This window comes from Diaphorina citri, unplaced genomic scaffold, assembly GCF_000475195.1.
Source record: "Diaphorina citri unplaced genomic scaffold, Diaci psyllid genome assembly version 1.1 scaffold35, whole genome shotgun sequence".
Taxonomy (NCBI): Eukaryota; Metazoa; Arthropoda; class Insecta; order Hemiptera; family Psyllidae; genus Diaphorina; species Diaphorina citri.
This window is the reverse complement of record NW_007377472.1, coordinates 433,217-452,985: the sequence shown is the minus strand read 5'-3', so window position 1 is coordinate 452,985 and position 19,769 is coordinate 433,217. Positions and strand designations below refer to the sequence as shown.

Below are 19,769 nucleotides of genomic sequence, written 5' to 3'. Positions count from 1 at the left end.
AAAAGACTAGATAAATCTCAAAGAAGATATGTATCGATTTTCCTCAAACACCTAGAGGTGTTTTCTTATTTTACACATGTAGATTTTCAAATATTTGACACTGCCTCAATTTCTAATAAATACTAGTGAAAGAAACCAACAACTGAATGCGTGCAGGACAACACAACTTGTTTAAGTTATACTTACCTCTTCACCAGAGAATTGACTTTAATTGGAAACTATAGTGACTTACAAATGCTTGAGTGATTTACAAATGAGTGCTCAAGTGACTTACCAAAGAATACCTTGGTGACTTACAAATGAGTAGGTTGATGGCTTACAAAAGAATACTTAGTTTAACTTTAGAACACACACATGTGTCTGAATACCAGAAAATTGCTTTTCTGGCCAACATAGTGCTAACTTCCTACTACTGTTTACTGTACTTCTACATCGTTATGTCAATACAAGTTTTTTTCTCACACAATTGTGTATATCTCCTCTCCTTTTCCTACTTTCTTTCTTTCTTTACCAATGGAAGCAGACGAAGACATACGGGCAAGATGAGAGCCTACTAAGAATACAAGGGGTAAATAGGACAACCCAAATATAGGCCACCCAACTCTGAGGAAAACTGACTGATAGAATGATGAGACCTTGTTTAGACTGCGAGAAGAAAGGGGCTTTTCAGTCCTATACTGGCAGTCTAAGCAAGGTATATTCTATTCACTCGATTGCTCAAGTTCTTTTCTCAGTATTTCCTGCTCTATGACTTTGAAACATCACACAAGTAAGCGCAACTGATCTATTGTAGCAAGTCGTAGAAAAATATATGAGGTTTGCTGGAAATATAGAAAAGTGAGAAGTTGTATATAATGGTTTAGTATGTATGTCTGTCTGTCTGTCATAGACCTTTCGTTGTTCTTTTTTCACGCAAAAACGGCTCGACCGATTTTGATTATTACATTCCATCCTATTTCAAAATGGCGGCGCTTCAAAGTCATGCCTCTTACGGCGCACTGATCCCGTACAAAGGGCGGGTCAACCACTAGTAATAATAAAAAAAACACAAATCTGATAAAAAATTTAATTGACTTTACTTATGTACCATGGATTTTGTATACGTTCCTGTAAAAATATACGAGTGTGAACTTAAATAGAATAAGGAATTAACAAATGAGCAAAACCAAGAAAAGAAGGAGCACAAATTCCAAAATGTAGATCATCTTGTGCTCCTTGTCTTCTTATATTTTTTTTCATTATTATTAATATATGTGTATATAAAAATATTTTAGTATGGAAGTATGGTGTACCTACAGCTAAAGCATTTTTCAGCCTACTGCGGTTGAAAATAGCTCACAATATTTCAAAATGTGGAGAGAAGCAGAAATTACGACCCCAAAAACGGCACATGAAACATACTCCTGTTGATAAAATCCAAAGATTTCGATAATTAAATATTTTTCGCGTAGGATAGTGGAATAAATATAGCTTAATAAGCTACAAAGACAGTGGAATTTCTGGTTCTGTCGGAAACTCGAAATTTTTGTGAGTCACCCTCAAACAACTGCAGTGAAAATATGTGAACAACCTGCGAAATAACTAGGTCAGATTTGGTGAATAGGTTAATTGCGGACATCGACTCAAAAGATTACCTAGTTGCGGACAGTTTGTTTTCAGATAACAACTTAATAGCGGACAGATTTGGTTTTTGTGTGTTTTCTTAACCTTTTTTGAAACAATAGATTTATCAAGAATTAGGGTCTTTAGACAAAAAAAAAATATTTTTTGTAGAAATAATACGAGGGTTTATGACGGTGAGTCACCTATTGGAATTCATCTGAAACGTCTTGACCAAAAATAGGTCCCGTTCAGACTTTCAGAGTAGGAACTCCAAATTTCAAGCATCGACGTGCATTGATGTCATTAAGGAGAATACCAAATTTCATCAAAATTGGACGAGTCAACCGCTAGTTATTGCGGAACACACATTCAAACAAGCATCTAAAATTCTAAAATCTAAACCAAATGCAAAACGGTCAAGTTGAAACATAGACCTCACTATCGTTCGGCCAACAAATTATCAACTTTTTGGTAGTTAGAGCATTAGGTAGCCTACAAAAAGAACTACCACAAATGGTCAACTTTTTGGTTAGGTAACCCACATAAAAAACTTGAAAAAAATTATGAACTTTTTGGCCATTAAAGCGTTAGGTAGCCTCTGCATCAAATAGATACGAACAACGTGTATTATTCAATTTGTTCTTCAGAGTTAATTAAAGGGTGGGAGTTTATGATACAGTGAAAAAAAGTGTCCGCGATTATGTATTAAGTAAGGGTTAAGGAAAAAGATATCTAGAAAAAGAAAAATTCCGTTGGTCCTCATTTTTCCTGCTCTATGACTTTGAAACATCACACAAGTAAGCGCAACTGATCTATTAGTCAGGTCATTTATTTAATTACCTAATAATGACAAAATACAAGAAGTTAGGATAGAATACATGATACATAGAAAATAAAATGACAACACATACCTGAGTTTCATTTCAGCATCGGACAGCCACTCCAGAAGTGTATGCACGGCCTTGTGCAGTTGTTCCGCCTCCTTCAAAGCCTCCTCCAGACGGTGAGTCTTCCTCTCGGTCAGCTTATTCACTCTGGACCACAGAGAGGTCAGCTCGTTCAGTTGAGATCGGATAGCAGCAGCGTCAGCGGCGTTTGCCTTCTCTTCCAGTTCCTGAGGGATAGAATTAATCAATGGATTTTATTATTAATTTGTAATCTAACATACTGTACTTTATAATTTAAATAAATAAATAAAGTGGTGCAATATTAAACGGTTGAGATAAAGGGACTAAGTGTCCTAAATTCCTAATTCGAAAGTCTAAATAAAGCACCAATATCTAATGGATGAAGAGAATAATTGATCATAGGATAAGAAAATGGGAACAGAAGATTGTCCAGATAAAACCCCATAGAATAGGTAGAATAGGATAAATATTATTAAGAGAGGCCTTTGGTTTCTAGTTACAAAATTTTCTCAATTTTAGCCTCTAGGTGTGTTTATGTGTAAAAAGGTGTCGTCTAGGCAATGGATCGTAGAATCTTGTATTTTGCCATAGCGGTAGGTATATTGAACTATAAATAAGTATTTTAATTTGTTTAGAATACCTTTCCAGTGCGTTTCACGGATTCCATTTGGAGGGCTCGGCTCTCCAGGTCACCTTCAAATGCCTTGTGTTGTTCAACCAGAGCCATCACAGTATCCAAATCCCCATGCACTGGGGTGTCTTCGGCCAGAACCTTCTCTGTCTTCCGTAGCCAATCCAGAAGCGCCTCCAGGGCATCCTTGAATTGACCACAGTACAACAGAGCCTCTTCCAGCTTGCGTTGTCTGGAATCAAATAGACAGGGTTGTTTAGTGTTGGGGACAGATTCAGTTTTTGGTCGTTGATAAATCTAGTATCAGATACTCTATTTGAAAATTTATTTAAACTTTGCCTAAGGATATGTTTTGATTTAAGAAGGATTTTTGGGTTCTGTGTTGAGAGATTATTTATCTACCTGGATGTTCAGTTCCTATTAAAGACACAAGATACCCCTAAATACTTCGGTGTCCAATTGCAAACGGGGTACATGACTGTCTTACAAGTGAAATAAAAACAGTGACAAGACTCACCTATCAACGGCCTTGGAGCACACAGTGTTCCATTTCTCCTTGAGTTCATTCATCATCTGTCTGAGAGGAGCTTCATCTGTCTTGGGTGCCTTATCCTTCAGAGCCTTACCACACCGCATGGTGGAATCATAAGCCGCCTGTTTACCACTCAACGCGCGTTGGAAGTCGCGATGTTTGGCCAGCCGCTGCTTGATTCTCTCCGGGTCATTACCCATGGACTGGGTTTCGATAGCAAGATCATCCAGAGACTTCTCTGTATCTGATAACCAAGACATGAGAGCGGTCCAAGCATCATGGAATTCACGGGCCTCCTTATAACCATGGTCCAAGGCACGCGTTCTCTCAGCACTCTTAGATACAACACGTTCCCATCTGTGCTGAACACTGATCAGGAGATTCTTGATAAGAATGACATCCTGCTTCTGAGAGAAGTACTTGAGATGCGTTCCCTTCTTGTCCAGATGAAGCATGGTTTCACGATGAACACCCACGTCCTTCTGGAAAGCCTTGTGTTCCTCTATTTGCTGCAGGATGGTCGGTAGCACACGAGACACAGGTTTCAAGTTGGACAATGTCTTCTCAGCGTTGGTCAACCAGTCTACGAATGCTTGCAGTGAGTCATGGAACTCTGTAGCCTCCTTGAGTGCTATCTCTAGTTTGATCTTCTTGTCATTAGCCCGTGCAGTCACACTGTCCCAGCGTTGTTTGAGAGTTCTCAAGTTCTGTTGTAGATTGCTGGCGGTGCCTGGTGCTTTCTTCAGATATTCAGCACCCTGAGCGAGCACTGTTTCTACTTTAGGTCGATTCTCTTCCAGCTCGTTGTACACTTCCATGAAACGTTCCAGTTGCTCACTGGCAGTCTCAGGAAGTCCTCCCACTGGTTTAGAGGCGGCAATCACACCATCCACCTCACTAAGCCAGGACAGGAGATCTTGTATCTCAGCTGAGAACCGTTGGGCATCTTTCAAAGCCTCTTCTAGCTCTGTCTGCCTGTCCGCTGCCTTCTGTAGGAGATCTCTCCACTTGCTGTTCAGTTTGTTCAACTTGTCCTGTGTAGATGAAGCTTCGTCACTTCCCTTGCCAGATTCTATGAGTTGTCTTCCAGCATAGTTGAGTGTGTCCACACTGTTCTGATGTGCTTGGATATCATTCATGAGGACCTTGAGCTTGGCAAGTTCTATCTCCAGTAGCTGTGGATCTCCTGCTACTGGTTTGAGCTCATTATCAAGCGTTCTGTTGGTGTTGTCGATCCAGGCGAATAGTTCAGCCAAGGCATGTTGGAATTGTCCCAGACGTAGGAGAGCATTCTCCAGTTGTCTCTGACGTTCTACCACAGCCCGTAGTAATTCATCCCAGCGGCGATTGACAGAGGCAAGAGGTTCCTTGAGGGCAGCCGCTTGCTCGGCTGAGGTACGTTCTGTTAGCTCTTGAGCTTGTCTGTAATGTGAGAGAAATACAAAATGTCAGTCATATTCATTGGAAATATAAGAGGAATTCAAATTGCATAAACGAAGCATTTTGTACACTTTTGACTTTCAGCTATCCATGCAAAAATCATATCCCAACATAAGCTGCCAAACTATTCTGTTTACCAGATAATTATGACCATAACTTAATCGAATAGTTAGAATTACCTTCGTATTGACCTAAATTTCCAAAGACAGCATGAAAGAGAAGATTGAAAATATTCAGTCAAAAGCTACTAGTATCTAACAGTCAGTTCATTGTAAGGTACACTAAGATTTTCAAATCGGCATTTTTTTTTTTTTTTTTAATTTTCATCTTTTCAATTTAATTTTAATGTGACATGTCTCTTTGAGAGTATGCTGTGTCATATGGCAACCCAGACGCTGGGCAGCTCATCAATAAATTATTGATTGTTTCTCTCTTCCAAGTATCTGAAGGGAGTCCAACACCCAATTTGATGAACAAAATTCTCGCTCTCAAATCAGACTGAAACAAATTTTGGAAAATCAGATGTTTGGAATTGGTGCTTCAATTCAGCTTGAGTGCCAGCCAATATTTTGTTTATAAATATGACCGCAAGTTTTTTCAACTATTCTTTCATTGGCCTGTTGGGAAGTTGGGATTATTAGAGTGATCTTGAATACCCAAAACGGATTTAGAGTTTAATAAAATAGCAAATAACATAATACTGATAGGAATTCTAGCACTCACCAGACACGGTATCCATGGCTTCACGAAGATCTTCCATCTTCTCACGAATGACAGACGTGTCTTCATGCTGGGGAGATTCACGCAGTACCTGGAATGGAGAAGAGAAGAACTTATTGATGTTGGAAAATATCTTAAATATTTCGTCAAGATACCTCGAAAAGGTATAGGCTCAGGTTCACAGATACTACTTTGCTGCACAAAATTCAATTTAGTGTCCTTTGATTCGATGAAATTTCTAAATTTAACTAAATACACCTAAAAGCCTAATGAAAATAATAATAATTATTATTATTTCATTATTGAAATTAAAAGAAAATTAAATTGTGTTAAGCATACACTTAGCTTGTCACAAATGTCGTTCCGTACTTAATACACCTAGATAAAGTTTATGATTATGACTTGACTTGGACTAGAACCACCAACCTCCAGATCCGAAGTCCACTACTTACTTTCTTAGCAGTAGACAGCACATCTCTCACGCGTGTCTTCTGCGAGGATATATCATCATTGAGAGCCTTATGCTCCTTCAGCTGCACACGGATCACATCTGGTTCTGAACTGGGAGGTTCCGCTTCTCTCAGGTTCGATTCCACCTCTCGGAACCAATCCAGAAGTTCGTCAATGTCACTGATCACTTCCAGAGAGCGCTGTTTAGAGAGGTGGATTCTCTCGGCTTTGCGTTGGATCTGCTCTACAATCGCGTCGAAACGGCGGTTGTCCCGCGTCACCAGACCTTCGATGGTGGACGCGCCCTCTCCCGGGGATATCTGGCAGAGTTGTGGCCCGATGAGGTTGATGTTCTCCAGAACGGGGCGGAATTCCTGTATTGATTGAAAATAACATGTTTCTTTCTTTATTTATTTTTAAACAATATACAATAATAATCGATCTCCTAAGCTAAGAGCTAACTTATTGAGAGATTGCTCTCATCTCATTTGCAGCTAACTGATAAATATTGGGATCTTGACGTGTTACAATTACTATAAATTCAAAAGTAGGTACCTATTCAGGTACAAATAGCTAAGATTTTACAAAGGGTTTATCATGTTTCAAAGGAAAACCACAGGTCCTCATGATGGTTGTCTGCGATTCTGGACGGGCCAAGTAACCTTGGCTAGAGACCAAAAACCCCCTTGGTACAGCTACACCGCTAAAAAAACATTTTACAAAGTTCAATTTTCACCCAACTAAGATTTTACAAAGGGTTTATCATGTTTCAAAGGAAAACCACAGGTCCTCATGATGGTTGTCTGCGATTCTGGACGGGCCAAGTAATCTTGGCTAGAGACCAAAAACCCCCTTGGTGTAGCTACACCGCTAAAAAAACATTTTACAAAGTTCAATTTTCACCCACTTGAAAATAACATGTTTCTTTCTTTATTTATTTTTAAACAATATACAATAATAATCGATCTCCTAAGCTAAGAGCTAACTTATTGAGATCTCATTTGCAATCTCATCTCATTTGCAGCTAACTGATAAATATTGGGATCCTGACGTGTTACACTTACTATGCATTCAAAAGTAGGTACCTATTCAGGTACAAATACTATTATATGAAAACGAGATCCATTTACTCATTCACCCACTGATCGTCTCCAGATCCCCAACACCTAGAAAGGTGGACCTTTAGGGATGTTTGCCCCTCCTAAGCCTGGAAGTGGGCTTTCTGTGTACGATAACATAACCACTTAGTCGTACCTGTATATCCGCTTCGAGACGAGATATGTCTTCTTCCCGCGGTTCGGCGGCCTGCAGCGTTGCCTCCGCGCCAAGCATCCAATCTACTAGCCGATGATGGGAATTATGGAATTGCTGCACGAGAGGTAATGCCTCCTGCGCGTGTTTCAGCATATCAGCACCACGGGCTGTCAACTCGTTGTAGCGGCGCTGTAGGGAGTCCAGTTTATCCTTCAGCTGAATGGCTTCGTCGCTGGAAATATGTTTCATGAGCTCGAACCCAGAGTCTACGGTACCGTCAACCTCGTTCTGCTTGTTGGCGATTTCCTCGGTTAGATCCTGAAGAAATAGGAAGGGTGTTAGTTTGAAGAGTGAAAGAAAGAGGTCCTGTTTATGCAGCTAGAAAAGTACTATCATTTTGGATTTCACCAATATTTTTCACCCACGCCAATTTTCCCCTGTATCTTTCACCCAAGTTAAAATTTCCCCGTATTTTCTCACCTGTTCAAAGCTTCGACCTTCACCATATGAGGGTCCACATCGGCCTTGAACTGTTTGAGTTGAGCAATTTGTTTCTTCACCGCGTCAATGTCAGAGCCAAGAGGTCCCAATTTGGCGAACCGGTCTTCAGCTCTCTCCAGGAAGTTGAGCAAGTCCTGAAGGAAAAAAACAGGATGAAAGTTTTATAAGATGAGTCTTCAGCTCATCAAAGTAACTATCCAGCTTGGAACGCTTCTTCTCTCTTGTCCAGATCTTCAATCATGGCATTGTTGTCGTCAATCTGGTCGTGAATCTTGGGCGGATGGGCAGAGATGGGTTCAGCCCCGGCGACTTGGTCGGCTGTATTGGCCAGAGCTCGGAGCATACCCTCGAGCTTGTCGCTGAACTGGGAGGATTCCTGGAAATGAACGGGGAGAGTGTGAATTGATATTCAAAATTTATCTAACATCTTCACCTTGTTCCCTACGGGGTTGATTTTTCCATCTTTGAAAATCAGTTCTATTTTGCCATCAGGTAACTGTTAGGCCAGCCACTCACTATCAGGTAGACCTGACAGGTATGAACTCTTCACATCTAAACTTCTGTCCTGCCTTGGAAGCCAGCAATGATATTGTAGGAAAATACTGGGATGCGAGAGGAAAATGGCCTAATGGTCAAAGATCCTGACATTTGTAACATACATACCTATATTTTCATGGGCTTTTTTGAGGGTCCAAGAAGAGACTTATAACAAATAAAGAGTCTAAATAATCAAATTTCAGTTTTACCTGTAGAGCTTTCTCCAGGGCTTGCTGTCGCTGTCTAAGCTCAACCTTGAGCGCATTATATCTGGCATTATCCGAATCCATGATCTCTTGAACCTTGACACCTTCTTCTTCATTGGTAAGCTTGATAAGGGCTTCACCTGTCTTGTTCAGTTTGTCCACTAGAGGCTTGTGCTCAGCGATAGATTGAAGCAATTGCTGAAATAGAGTCGAAAACAGGTTTGAATGTGGGAAACAAAGAAATGATTCCGCTAAGCGAAGTAAAAATCAAATAATCACCCCAAATGGTGAAGCATAGACCCTCTTTACAATTTTTGTGGATATTTAGTATTTACTTTTACTTTGCCACATGTTATACTTTTTATTCCGCAGTTGCACAACCAAGGAAAGGAAACCATCTGGACGAGACGTGCAAATTTCAGTTGAACCAGATTCGAATGTTATCAAATGATAATTCATTCCACTCGTCTAACTTTAATATTACTCCATTCACCTAACTTTTACTCCGCTCACCTCATTCTTGTCCTTTTCTTACTCCAGTCATCCGGCTGGAGGTTCCTGGCTGTTCAGATTGTCCTGAAGGTCACGTAGTGTGGCCATCACGGATTGCAGTTCGCTCCAGAACTTCTCGGCCAGAGCCAGTGCCTCTTCTAGGCTACGGCCGCGATCGTTGGTGGCCTTCTGAACCTCGTTCCAGAGGCCGTTGAGACGCTCGAGTTTCTTCTTGATGTCTGTAACGGAGGAAAAACGAGGTGATAAGATTAATTGATTATAAAGGAATGCATTTCAATTTATTAATTTTAATAAATAACAAGTATATTATACAAAGGTCTGACTTAGAAGAATGACAGAAGGGATTAGGACAACAGACGAATTTGAACTTCATCCAGTTCATCTTATAAATGGCCTTCCTTTGACTCAACTATTTCATGTCGCTTCTGTAATTCAAACCACAGTCCTCTCGGTTAATAATACAATGCCTTAGCAACTGTATTACTAGGATTGTACTCACCAAGCCTTAAGGAAACCTTCGTGTATTTTTGAGACAAAGTAAGGGAGAAAATGAAAAGAGAACGTAAAGTTCAAACCGGGGTGAAGTTAATGCCTGAGGCGTTCTCTACCACCTAACCACTCTCCCTGAAGACTCTTACCTCGGACAGCAGGATCGGAAGAGTTAGGCGCCTTGTTGATGACATCATTGGCCGCTTTCTTCACAGCTTGGAACGCTTCTTCTCTCTTGTCCAGATCTTCAATCATGGCATTGTTGTCGTCAATCTGGTCGTGAATCTTGGGCGGATGGGCGGAGATGGGTTCAGCCCCGGCGACTTGGTCGGCTGTGTTGGCCAGAGCTCGGAGCATACCCTCGAGCTTGTCACTGAACTGGGAGGATTCCTGGAAATGAACGGGAAGAGTGTGAATTGAAATTCAAAATTTATCTAACATCTTCACCTTGTTCCCTACGGGGTTGATGTTTCCATCTTTGAAAATCAGTTCTATTTTGCCATCAGGTAACTGTTAGGCCAGCCACTCACTATCAGGCAGACCTGGCAGGTATGAACTCTTCAAACCTAAACTTCTGTCCTGCCTTGGAAGCCAGCAATGATATTGTAGGAAAATACTGGGATGCGAGAGGAAGCTGGCCTAATGATCAAAGATCCTGACATTTGTAACATACATACCTATCTTTCCATGGGCCTTTTTGAGGGTCCAAGAAGAGACTTATAACAAATAAAAAGTCTAAATGATCAAATTTCAGTTTTACCTGTAGAGCTTTCTCCAGGGCTTGCTGTCGCTGTCTAAGTGAAATCCACCATCAGTGTTGTTGTGTGCTACATTTATGCTGTCAAAGTGGGACAAACCAACTGGAGTAATATGACGGATAATAATTTAGTTGGCTTATTTGACTTTATAAAAACAGGACATAAAACATGTCTTCTAAACTTGAAATAGGGTTCCCGTGATCACTGCCGAGTTCCTCAGCTGAATAGCGGAGAAAAATTCCACTTTGTGAATTTACTTCCGAAAGAAATTACAATAAATGAGTAATTCCCACTATGATGCTAAAAGAAATACTTACAGCCAAGTCTTCCATCTGAGCAATCAACTTCTCGGTGTGCACAGGCAAGATTCTGTATTTGTTCAGACGAGCTTCCATGTTCTCCATCCAAGCCTGAAATACGAGGAACATTATTAGAGTTATTTCGTCCTTGAAAAGCGGAGGCATTTTAATTGTGTTCAGCATAAATGGTTGTCAAAAACGTCGTTCCCCGCTTAATATATAAGGTCTTATTGTCCCGAATTGAAGAGAGAAAGCCAGCCAGGTGTGCACAGGCAAGATTCTGTATTTGTTCAGACGAGCTTCCATGTTCTCCATCCAAGCCTGAAATACGAGGAACATTATTAGAGTTCTTTCGTCCTTGAAAAGTGGAGGCATTTTAATTGTGTTAAGCATAAATGGTTGTCAAAAACGTCGTTCCCCACTTAATATACAAGGTCTTATCGTCCCGAATTGAAGAGAGAAAGCCAGCCAGAGAGGGTAGGAGAAAGCCAGCCGTTCCGAGAACGAACATTATCCGTTCAGGATTAGTTCCACCCCGGGCGGGAATCGAACCCGCGGCCTAGCGCTTACAAGGCAGATGCGCTACCAACCAAGCTAACTAGGCTGCCAGATCATCACAAGCATTTAATTACATAAGACCTTGCTTAACTGAACTCGAAACTTAACTCGTACAAAAGACCTTGCTTAACTTAAGTAAATGTAACTCTCCACTTACCTGCAGATCCTGGTAGGTCAACACGAGGTGGCGTAGGCCAGCCTTGGAGGCCTGCAGCAGCTGTCCCAGATTATCAGAAGCCTCCACCAGGGCACCATAGCGGTCTGCAGTGTCCTGGAGTTTAAGACCAATGTCCAGCTTACGACTACGCTCGTTCAGCTGAAAATAGGGAGACAAACATTAGATTAGATGAATTGCGCCTGAAAGTGTTAGGTTTAGCATTGCGCCCGACGGAAAGTGAAAACACAAGTTCAACAGAACGATTGTCCAATCTGTTGGAATTAATCGAAAAGGAAAGTAGTGTATAAGACAAAGACAAGTTCTTAAACTACCTTTCGTTCTTGCACTTATAACAAAATCTTTATTTTACAGGCCTATAAGGAGGCAACAGTTATTCCAAAACTTCCTCACTGAACCTGTATACAAACTATTGGATTATATTGGAAACTAACAGCCAGTTAAGTTCCATTTAATTTGTATTGGCTTAACAGGGCTGTTAAGCTAACGGGCTGTTTGAGGCTGGAAGGAAGGTTGGTGAAATCCACAATTATCTATTCGCTGCGGTCTCGTTCTCGCCCTCTCTCTCATTCAATCAGTTTACGCCAAACCAACACCATGGATACTCCCGTTAACTCTGCTACCAATCCCACGGAATTCAAGACCAGGGTCAATAGGACCCATAAGAGCAACGTTAGAAGGCGCCGCGTCCTGTCCCGGGTGAGTGTCTCCTCTCTTATTTTTTACCGCTCATAACCTTTTCCCCCCTATATTTCCTTGGCCGCGCTCGACCCGTGTGCCCCTCGAGGAAAGTCTCAGCCCCTTGGCCTGCTGCCTAGTGTACTCTATTGACATTACATACATATTCTAATCCGTTCTCTCCCTCTAGCATCACGCTCATTATCCCAATAGGGCAGAACCTACTCGCGTTCGCGAGGGCTGCCTTATTACATATTTTATTATTTTATTACGCACCCGCGAGCGCCCCGTGTCGCGCTATCGCGCGGTCGCGCTTATGAATTTGTTCTCTTAGTACTAAGGAGGAAGAAATATATTTACCTGTTGCACCTGGCTCTGTACCATACGTGGATCAGATGAGATAGGACCCAGTACAGTCATCATACGGTCCTTGGCATTCAGCCAGTTGTTCAGATTATCGTGAGTGTCGTAGAACTCTTTCACGTCTTCCAGGAATTGAATTCTGTGGAGCGAAGAAAAGAGAATTAAGTATTAAAGTCAAAATAGTAAAAAAAGTAATAAATAAATAAAACTGAGGAACCAATAAGATTACAAAAGAGTAACTGTTGCGCTAATAGGAAGGTATGACCCTGATTTCGAAAGCCTAGGACTTATATTTGTGAGTTTGCTTTCGGACAAATGTTCTTTCTGTCGGTCGGTTGGTAAGGAGATTTTCTTTTACATACTTTGTTTTTAGTGTTGATTAATTAGACTGGGCTCCACAAGTTCAAAGCATGGATTACCACTTTCAAAGTGTAAATTTGACCACAAATGAGACCGAGAGAAATATCGAAACAAACTTCCCACTCACCTATTCTTGCAGCCGTCAGCAATGTTCTTCCATCGCGAGCACACATTCTCCAGTTCATCAGCCAGCTGGTCAGCACCCAAAGCATTCGGTTTCTTCTTCAGTAAATCTTTCACGCCACTCTTCGTACTATCCAGCATAGATTGCTTCTCATACATGTCTTCAATGATATTCTTGATAATCTTCACCGTCTTGTCTGCTTCTTCCTTCGTGTGAGGGACGCTTTCTTTCGGCAGAGCACGAAGTCGATCTCTTCCTTGAGAAGCTGAAATGAGGGAGGAGTGTTTATTTGTTAGTGATTCTTCAGGATTGAATAAGCGATGATAGCCAAGCTTCGTTCCCTGAAGGGACAGTAGAATACAGTAGATTATACCTTGTTTATCCTATCCGAATATGACTTACAAGGACGTATACGACGGTACGTACATATTTCGTAATTTGGGAAGTAAATTTGAATACGAAAGAACGCGTAACAGCATTATCCGAATCCATGATCTCTTGAACCTTGACACCTTCTTCTTCATTGGTAAGCTTGATAAGGGCTTCACCTGTCTTGTTCAGTTTATCCACTAGAGGCTTGTGCTCAGCGATAGATTGAAGCAATTGCTGAAATAGAGTCGAAAACAGGTATGAATGTGGGAAGCAAAGAAATGATTCCGCTAAGCGAAGTAAAAATCAAATAATCACCCCAAATGGTGAAGCATAGACCCTCTTTACAATTTTTGTGGATATTTAGTATTTACATTTACTTTGCCACATGTTATACTTTTTATTCCACTCATCTAATTTTATATTTTACTCCACTCACCTCATTCTATACTTTCTGTTCCACTCGTCTAACTTTAATATTACTCCATTCACCTAACTTTTACTCCGCTCACCTCATTCTTGTCCTTTTCTTACTCCAGTCATCTATTTTTTTTTTTTAATCCACTCATCTAACTTGAATACTACTCCACTCACCTCATTCTTGTCCTGCTGCTGGGCAATCAGGTCAGGTCTCAGGGCAGGCAGGGCCAGATGGGACACTTGCCGTTCCATATCGTTCATCCAGGATGAAAGACCGCCGTGAGTCTCATGGAAATGTTCAGCCAGAGGCAGTGCCTGTTCCAGGATACCCAGACGGTCTGAACTGAGTCCTGGAATTTGGAAAGAAAGGGAATGGAAGGTTAGAACACAAGTACTTTGTTTATCCTGCTGGGATAAGGCTGATAGTAAAATGTTTGCCAAAAGAATGCCTTGATTATCCTCCAGAGATAGGACTGAAAATTGGTGAAATGTTTTTCAAAAGAATAGATCGATTGTAGAGCTTTGTACTTCTTGTGTAGGCAAATCGGCATCTATGTTTTCCAAATATCTGAAGGGAGTCCAACACCCAATTTGATGAACAAAATTCTCGCTCTCAAATCAGACCGAAACAAATTTTGGAAAATCAGATGTTTGGAATTGGTGCTTCAATTCTGGAACAGCGAGGACATCGAGTGTTGACGGTCCGCCAGCATTTTCTTCAAGAACTGAAATGGAGAGAGAGGCACGAGTTAGGCAAGGAAGAAATTATTCAAAGGCCTTCTCTGAAGAGCCAAATCACCCACATAGATGGGAAACAATGTGTATTTCTCGAAAAATCATCAAATCCTTTCCTTTGTTAGGTCAAATATCCGAAAAGTATTTCTCCTTCCTCTTCGGAAAGTACCTAATTCTTCTCTCTTCCCTCGACTGCAATTTATACTTTTTTATGACAAATCTACAACGGGAAATAAGTAGCTATTCTCATATCCAATCATAGCTAAACTGTTGGTACAAAACAGCTAAAAACAACACAATTAAACCGATCATAAATCACATTTTACCTTCTGTTCTTGTAGCTGAGCCTTGACCACCTTGTAGTCAGCGGATGGAGGCTTCTGATTGGCTACCATCTCTTCGGTATCGGTCAACCACTTGGCAAATCCATCCAGAGCTTCCTGGAACTTGCCAGATTGCAGCAGACCAATGTCCAGCTTACGACTACGCTCGTTCAGCTGAAAATAGGGAGACAAACATTAGATTAGATGAATTGCGCCTGAAAGTGTTATGTTTAGCATTGCGCCCGACGGAAAGTGAAAACACAAGTTCTACAGAACGATTGTCCAATCTGTTGGAATTAATCGAAAAGGACAGTAGTGTAGTTATAAGACAAAGACAAGTTCTTAAACCACCTTTCGTTCTTTCACTTATATAACAAAATCTTTATTTTACAGGCCTATAAGGGGGTAACAGTTATTCCAAAACTTCCTCACTGAACCTGTATACAAACTATTGGATTATATTGGAAATTAACAGTAAGAATGGACCTTCAAAAAGTTACCAAGTCTTCAATCAAGTACCGGCATACAAGTCAACTTACCTTCTCTTTCAAAGCGTTCCACTTGTCATTGAGTTTCTCCAGATCTTTCTCCAGGGCACTCGTGTTAACACCGGCAGCGGCCGACTGAATCAATCCCTGGCCTGTCCTATTGCACGAGTCTACGGATTGTCCCAGTGGCTCAATCTGGCGTTTGAGGGCCGCGAATTCTTCCTTCTGCGATTTGATCGCTTCAACTTCGGACCCGACGGGCTTGAGTCGTCTTAGATCTTCGGAAGCCTGGTTGATATCTTCCAGGACGTGCGCGTGGGCTTGCTGGAAGGCGTTTAGCTTCTCCAGGATCTTGTCCAGTTCGTCTTCTCGGTTGCGAGCCTTCTCGTCTAGCTTGTTGAGTTGTCTGTTGAGACTCTCGGCTTGTTCGCGGGTAGCCACGGTGTCTGGAGCGAAACCACTGTCTACTAGCCTCTCGCCTGCCATGACGGCGTTAGCTACGTCATCCCCGGCACGAACCAGCTGAAACACAAGACCAACCGGTTTCGTTAGGGACATTAGAAAAATTTCATTTATAAGGTCAGAAAAAAGGTCAACATAAAGGAGAAATTACAAAATGGTTATTTTCAAATGAACCCTAAAATAGGGGAAAATCAGAATTTTGTGATTGGAACATAAGGCATATTATTTTATCCTTATAAATTTAAAATTGACCACAACATTAGTATTAGCTTATTGCTGGGGCAAATGAACTGTAAAATTTCATTCGAGCAATAAATAAATTAATACTTTAATAAAGTATTCTGCCAGAAATTAGTCAAACTTGAATGATGTAATTCTTTTTAATATTCAGAAGTACAATATTCAATGTGTAAAATTTCATTCGAGCAATAAATAAATTAATACTTTAATAAAGTATTCTGCCAGAAATTAGTCAAACTTGAATGATGTAATTCTTTATATTCAGAAGTACAATATTCAATGCTACCGTGGAAAAAATATTGACTTATTGATGGAAGAAAATCTTTGAAAATAAACACAAAGGAACACAGTGGAAACGTACACATAACACGATTTCGTTGCAACAGATCATTACTCTCATGATTGAATCAATTAAACAACTCGGTAAAGACACCAAAAAACGGAATAATTGATTTAATAACAAAATAAAATGTACCTAAGTTGTGCACTTTAAATGTTTGTAGGATTTTCAAAAATAATTTGATAATAAAAAATGAAAAATTAAACGAAAAAATTCCTTTCGAAAACAAGAGCACACTAGACAGCAGACAAGATGGAATACAAAATGATAGTAAGTATTCTAATTAGGTGTGCAAGATTAAAACTAATTACCATAGGTAGAACGCTAGCCTGAGCAATGCAATTACGTCCAGGTAGCGGAATAAATAGTTTTATCTCAATATGATCAAGATAGGACAACAGGAACAACTCAAATCGAGATTATAGTTTATGAATGGTAATTGCTCATTATTATTGAGGATACCCACGATGGTGTGAGAGGAGAGATGAAAATAAGGAAATGGGTCCCATTTTTTACGCGCTCAAGAGAACAAGTAATTAGAAGAGGAACAATGATGGTTTGTAGAAAAAGTAAAAAGCAACGAATTATTTGTAGAGGAGACAAGATTAGGTACATATCCCAGAATTTCAAAGATAAAAATATTAAATAAAGGAATAAAAGATACTGCAGTGATATTGTAAGGGTGAAGAAGAAGAAGAAGAAGAAAAGGAAGAGTTAAAACCTATAATCAAAAAGCACAGAGGCTATTTTTAAAAATAAGTGCAAATGAATTCAAAGCCCAATTTATCAAAGCAGCACATCAAAGCTTCCTAGTACTGCCAATTCTAATCTAAACTTTTACAGCACAAATAAATTGCATGCATGTTCACTTTATAAGAGCTTTCGGTGCATAATATTTAATCTCGGCCTATAAAACCACGCGATTCCATTAGTGCACGCTAGATGCAACCATTTCAACACTTGGTGGCGTATGATGGATTGATAATTATTCAAATTTCCTTATTCACTTAATCGTGGAATGTGATAATTAAAAGTTCCACACTGCAGACTTCTGGTAATGGTCGGTAAAATGTGAGTCTTGCTGAAAGCTAGCCATGCTGAATAATAACTCGTATGAAACTCTAGGAAATAAAACAGAAACAGTTTGCAGCACACCGAAATGTTTCGAATATTCAAGAATTGACCAGATGAGACTTTTAAGATAGAGGTAGGAATTTTGATAGGATTACTGATAGAGATACAAACTTTGTTAATGATAATAGGAGATAGACTCTTGAGTGGAAGCAAAACACTAGGTGAGGTTGTCCAGATAAGACTTAAGATAGGAATTTTGAAAGAAGTTTGTCCAGTTGTGGCAGATAGAGATACAACTTTGTTAATAATATCGTAGACTAATACTACCACATAATAGAGATGTTAATAATAGACACTTAAGCGGAAGGTAACCAGGCGAGATTTATTTCAGATATGTTTTCTACCATCTAACTCCTAGAGCTCTTAGACGGTAAATAAATTTTCCTAGAGCTCTTAATTTCTTAGACGGTGCTGGAATATTGAGAATAGACTCATCATACACTGATAAAACACTTTTCACACTTACCTTCTTGATGAACTTGCTCAGTTCGTCTTGTTGTCCTCTGACGGTCTTAACATCACGACCCGGAGGTTTCATAGCATCCAGTTCATTCTCCAAACCTGACAGATCTGCACTCAGTGCTTTCACTTGATCCTGAGGAAAGAAGAAGTTATACGATGTAAATATATGGCTTAAAACCATTTGACTCCTAAGATAAGAAATCACACCCCATTTTATTATATTGAATTGAATTACGAACAAAAAATTCTCGCTCTCAATTCAGACTATAACAAATTTTTGTTAATCAGTGGTTTGGAATTGACGCTTCAGTGCAGCTTGAGAGGGAGTATTCTGTTCATAAATATGGTCCCAGGAAAGACTCTTCCTTGTTGTTGTAGCGGCTTCAGCTGTATCTGAATTATGATGACAGAATAGAGGATATCTTTTTTTTTCTGCCATATACCGGGGTGAAGGTCTCTAGCCATGTTTAATTGGCTCGTCCTGAACCGCAGTCAACCATCGGGAGGACTTGTGCTTATTCTTTAAAAGCAGAAAGAACCCTTTGAAGAACTGCCAGCTATCTAAGTTGGTTAGGCTTAGCTGCTCTCCTCCCTGTTTATAGTCCCACAGCTAGACACTAGTCTACTCTCTGTTTAACATCCCCTAGCTAGACTACTCTCTCGAGAGAGTTTAACTCGTGATACTATGTACATTCGATGTGTAAAATTATGAGATTCCATTTCTGTTCGTATATTCATTTTATGCACTTTCTAGCAGTTTTTTGTTATGTGGGTCTTGTACTTACGTTGTATTGAGTGAGAGCAGTCGAAGCAGATTGCAGTTGGGAGCACCGATCGTCCAATTTGGATGCCAACTCTTCAATCCTCTCGCCCAATCCATCAACATCATCTCTCAGATGAGTAGCATCTCCTACTCCAGCTTCGGATCCTTCTGCTACCAGATCGTTTGCCGTTTGTCTCAGAGCTCCCAGAGGCTTCTTCAATGCCGCAACGTCCTCACGTAAAGCCTTGAAATGGAAATTGGAGTGCCAATTATTGGTTAGGTTTATATTAGACATCCTCTGTATTGACATTATTGCTTCCTTTTTTTTTTTTTTTTTTTTTTTTTTTTTTTTTTTTTTTTTACTTAATTATTGATTCAGCCCGCCTCTGTGACTGAGTGGTCAAGAGCACTGACTCTTGAGAGTCAGTTGTCTTATCCCCACGGCCACAGATAATAAAGTACATAATTTCTCGGGACTGAACATAAACAGATATCGTTGTTATTTTACTATGCTTAGGATTGACCATTATGTCATTTTTCTATACTGAAACTAGTAATGCTGTGAGACAAAGGTTGTAAGGAAACTACGTAAGTAATAATAATAATGGTAAAGCTTCATTACCTTGATGCGTTCGAGTAGTTTGGGGTCTCTGCCAGCACCTCCCAGAGAGTCGTGTGATTGGAGTTTATCCTCACAACGTTGAACATTGTGTCCTAAATCACGCAGGTTCTCAGTGAAGTCGGCCAACCGTTGGGACATGTCTTCCAGCCATTGTGTTTTGGCGTGGAGGTCTGAAAAGAAAATAATAAATAACTTACAAAATTGATCATAAATATTGAGCTCTTAGAATTTATCACGAAATGTCCTCTCCCTAATTTTCAACTGATGAACATTGTCCTAACACTTTATGAAAATGAAAATTTGAGCAAATTTT

The 19,769-nt window shown here is 40.1% G+C and overlaps 1 protein-coding gene across 1 annotated transcript in view; it reads right to left on the bottom strand.

Moving 5' to 3' along the window:
- Positions 1 to 784: 784 nt before the first annotated feature.
- LOC103512109 (microtubule-actin cross-linking factor 1, isoforms 1/2/3/5) overlaps positions 785 to 19,769 on the bottom strand; it is a 173,073-nt gene continuing 154,088 nt past the window's right edge. Inside the window, 20 exon segments of the mRNA XM_026825547.1 lie at positions 785 to 821; positions 2,505 to 2,716; positions 3,151 to 3,373; positions 3,659 to 5,095; positions 5,293 to 5,304; positions 5,833 to 5,924; positions 6,286 to 6,657; positions 7,538 to 7,855; positions 10,859 to 10,951; positions 11,556 to 11,714; positions 12,612 to 12,753; positions 13,102 to 13,363; positions 13,566 to 13,704; positions 14,062 to 14,237; positions 14,558 to 14,612; positions 14,949 to 15,119; positions 15,485 to 15,955; positions 18,076 to 18,204; positions 18,857 to 19,078; positions 19,457 to 19,626. Coding sequence (XP_026681348.1) covers positions 785 to 821; positions 2,505 to 2,716; positions 3,151 to 3,373; positions 3,659 to 5,095; positions 5,293 to 5,304; positions 5,833 to 5,924; positions 6,286 to 6,657; positions 7,538 to 7,855; positions 10,859 to 10,951; positions 11,556 to 11,714; positions 12,612 to 12,753; positions 13,102 to 13,363; positions 13,566 to 13,704; positions 14,062 to 14,237; positions 14,558 to 14,612; positions 14,949 to 15,119; positions 15,485 to 15,955; positions 18,076 to 18,204; positions 18,857 to 19,078; positions 19,457 to 19,626 — 4,892 coding nt within the window.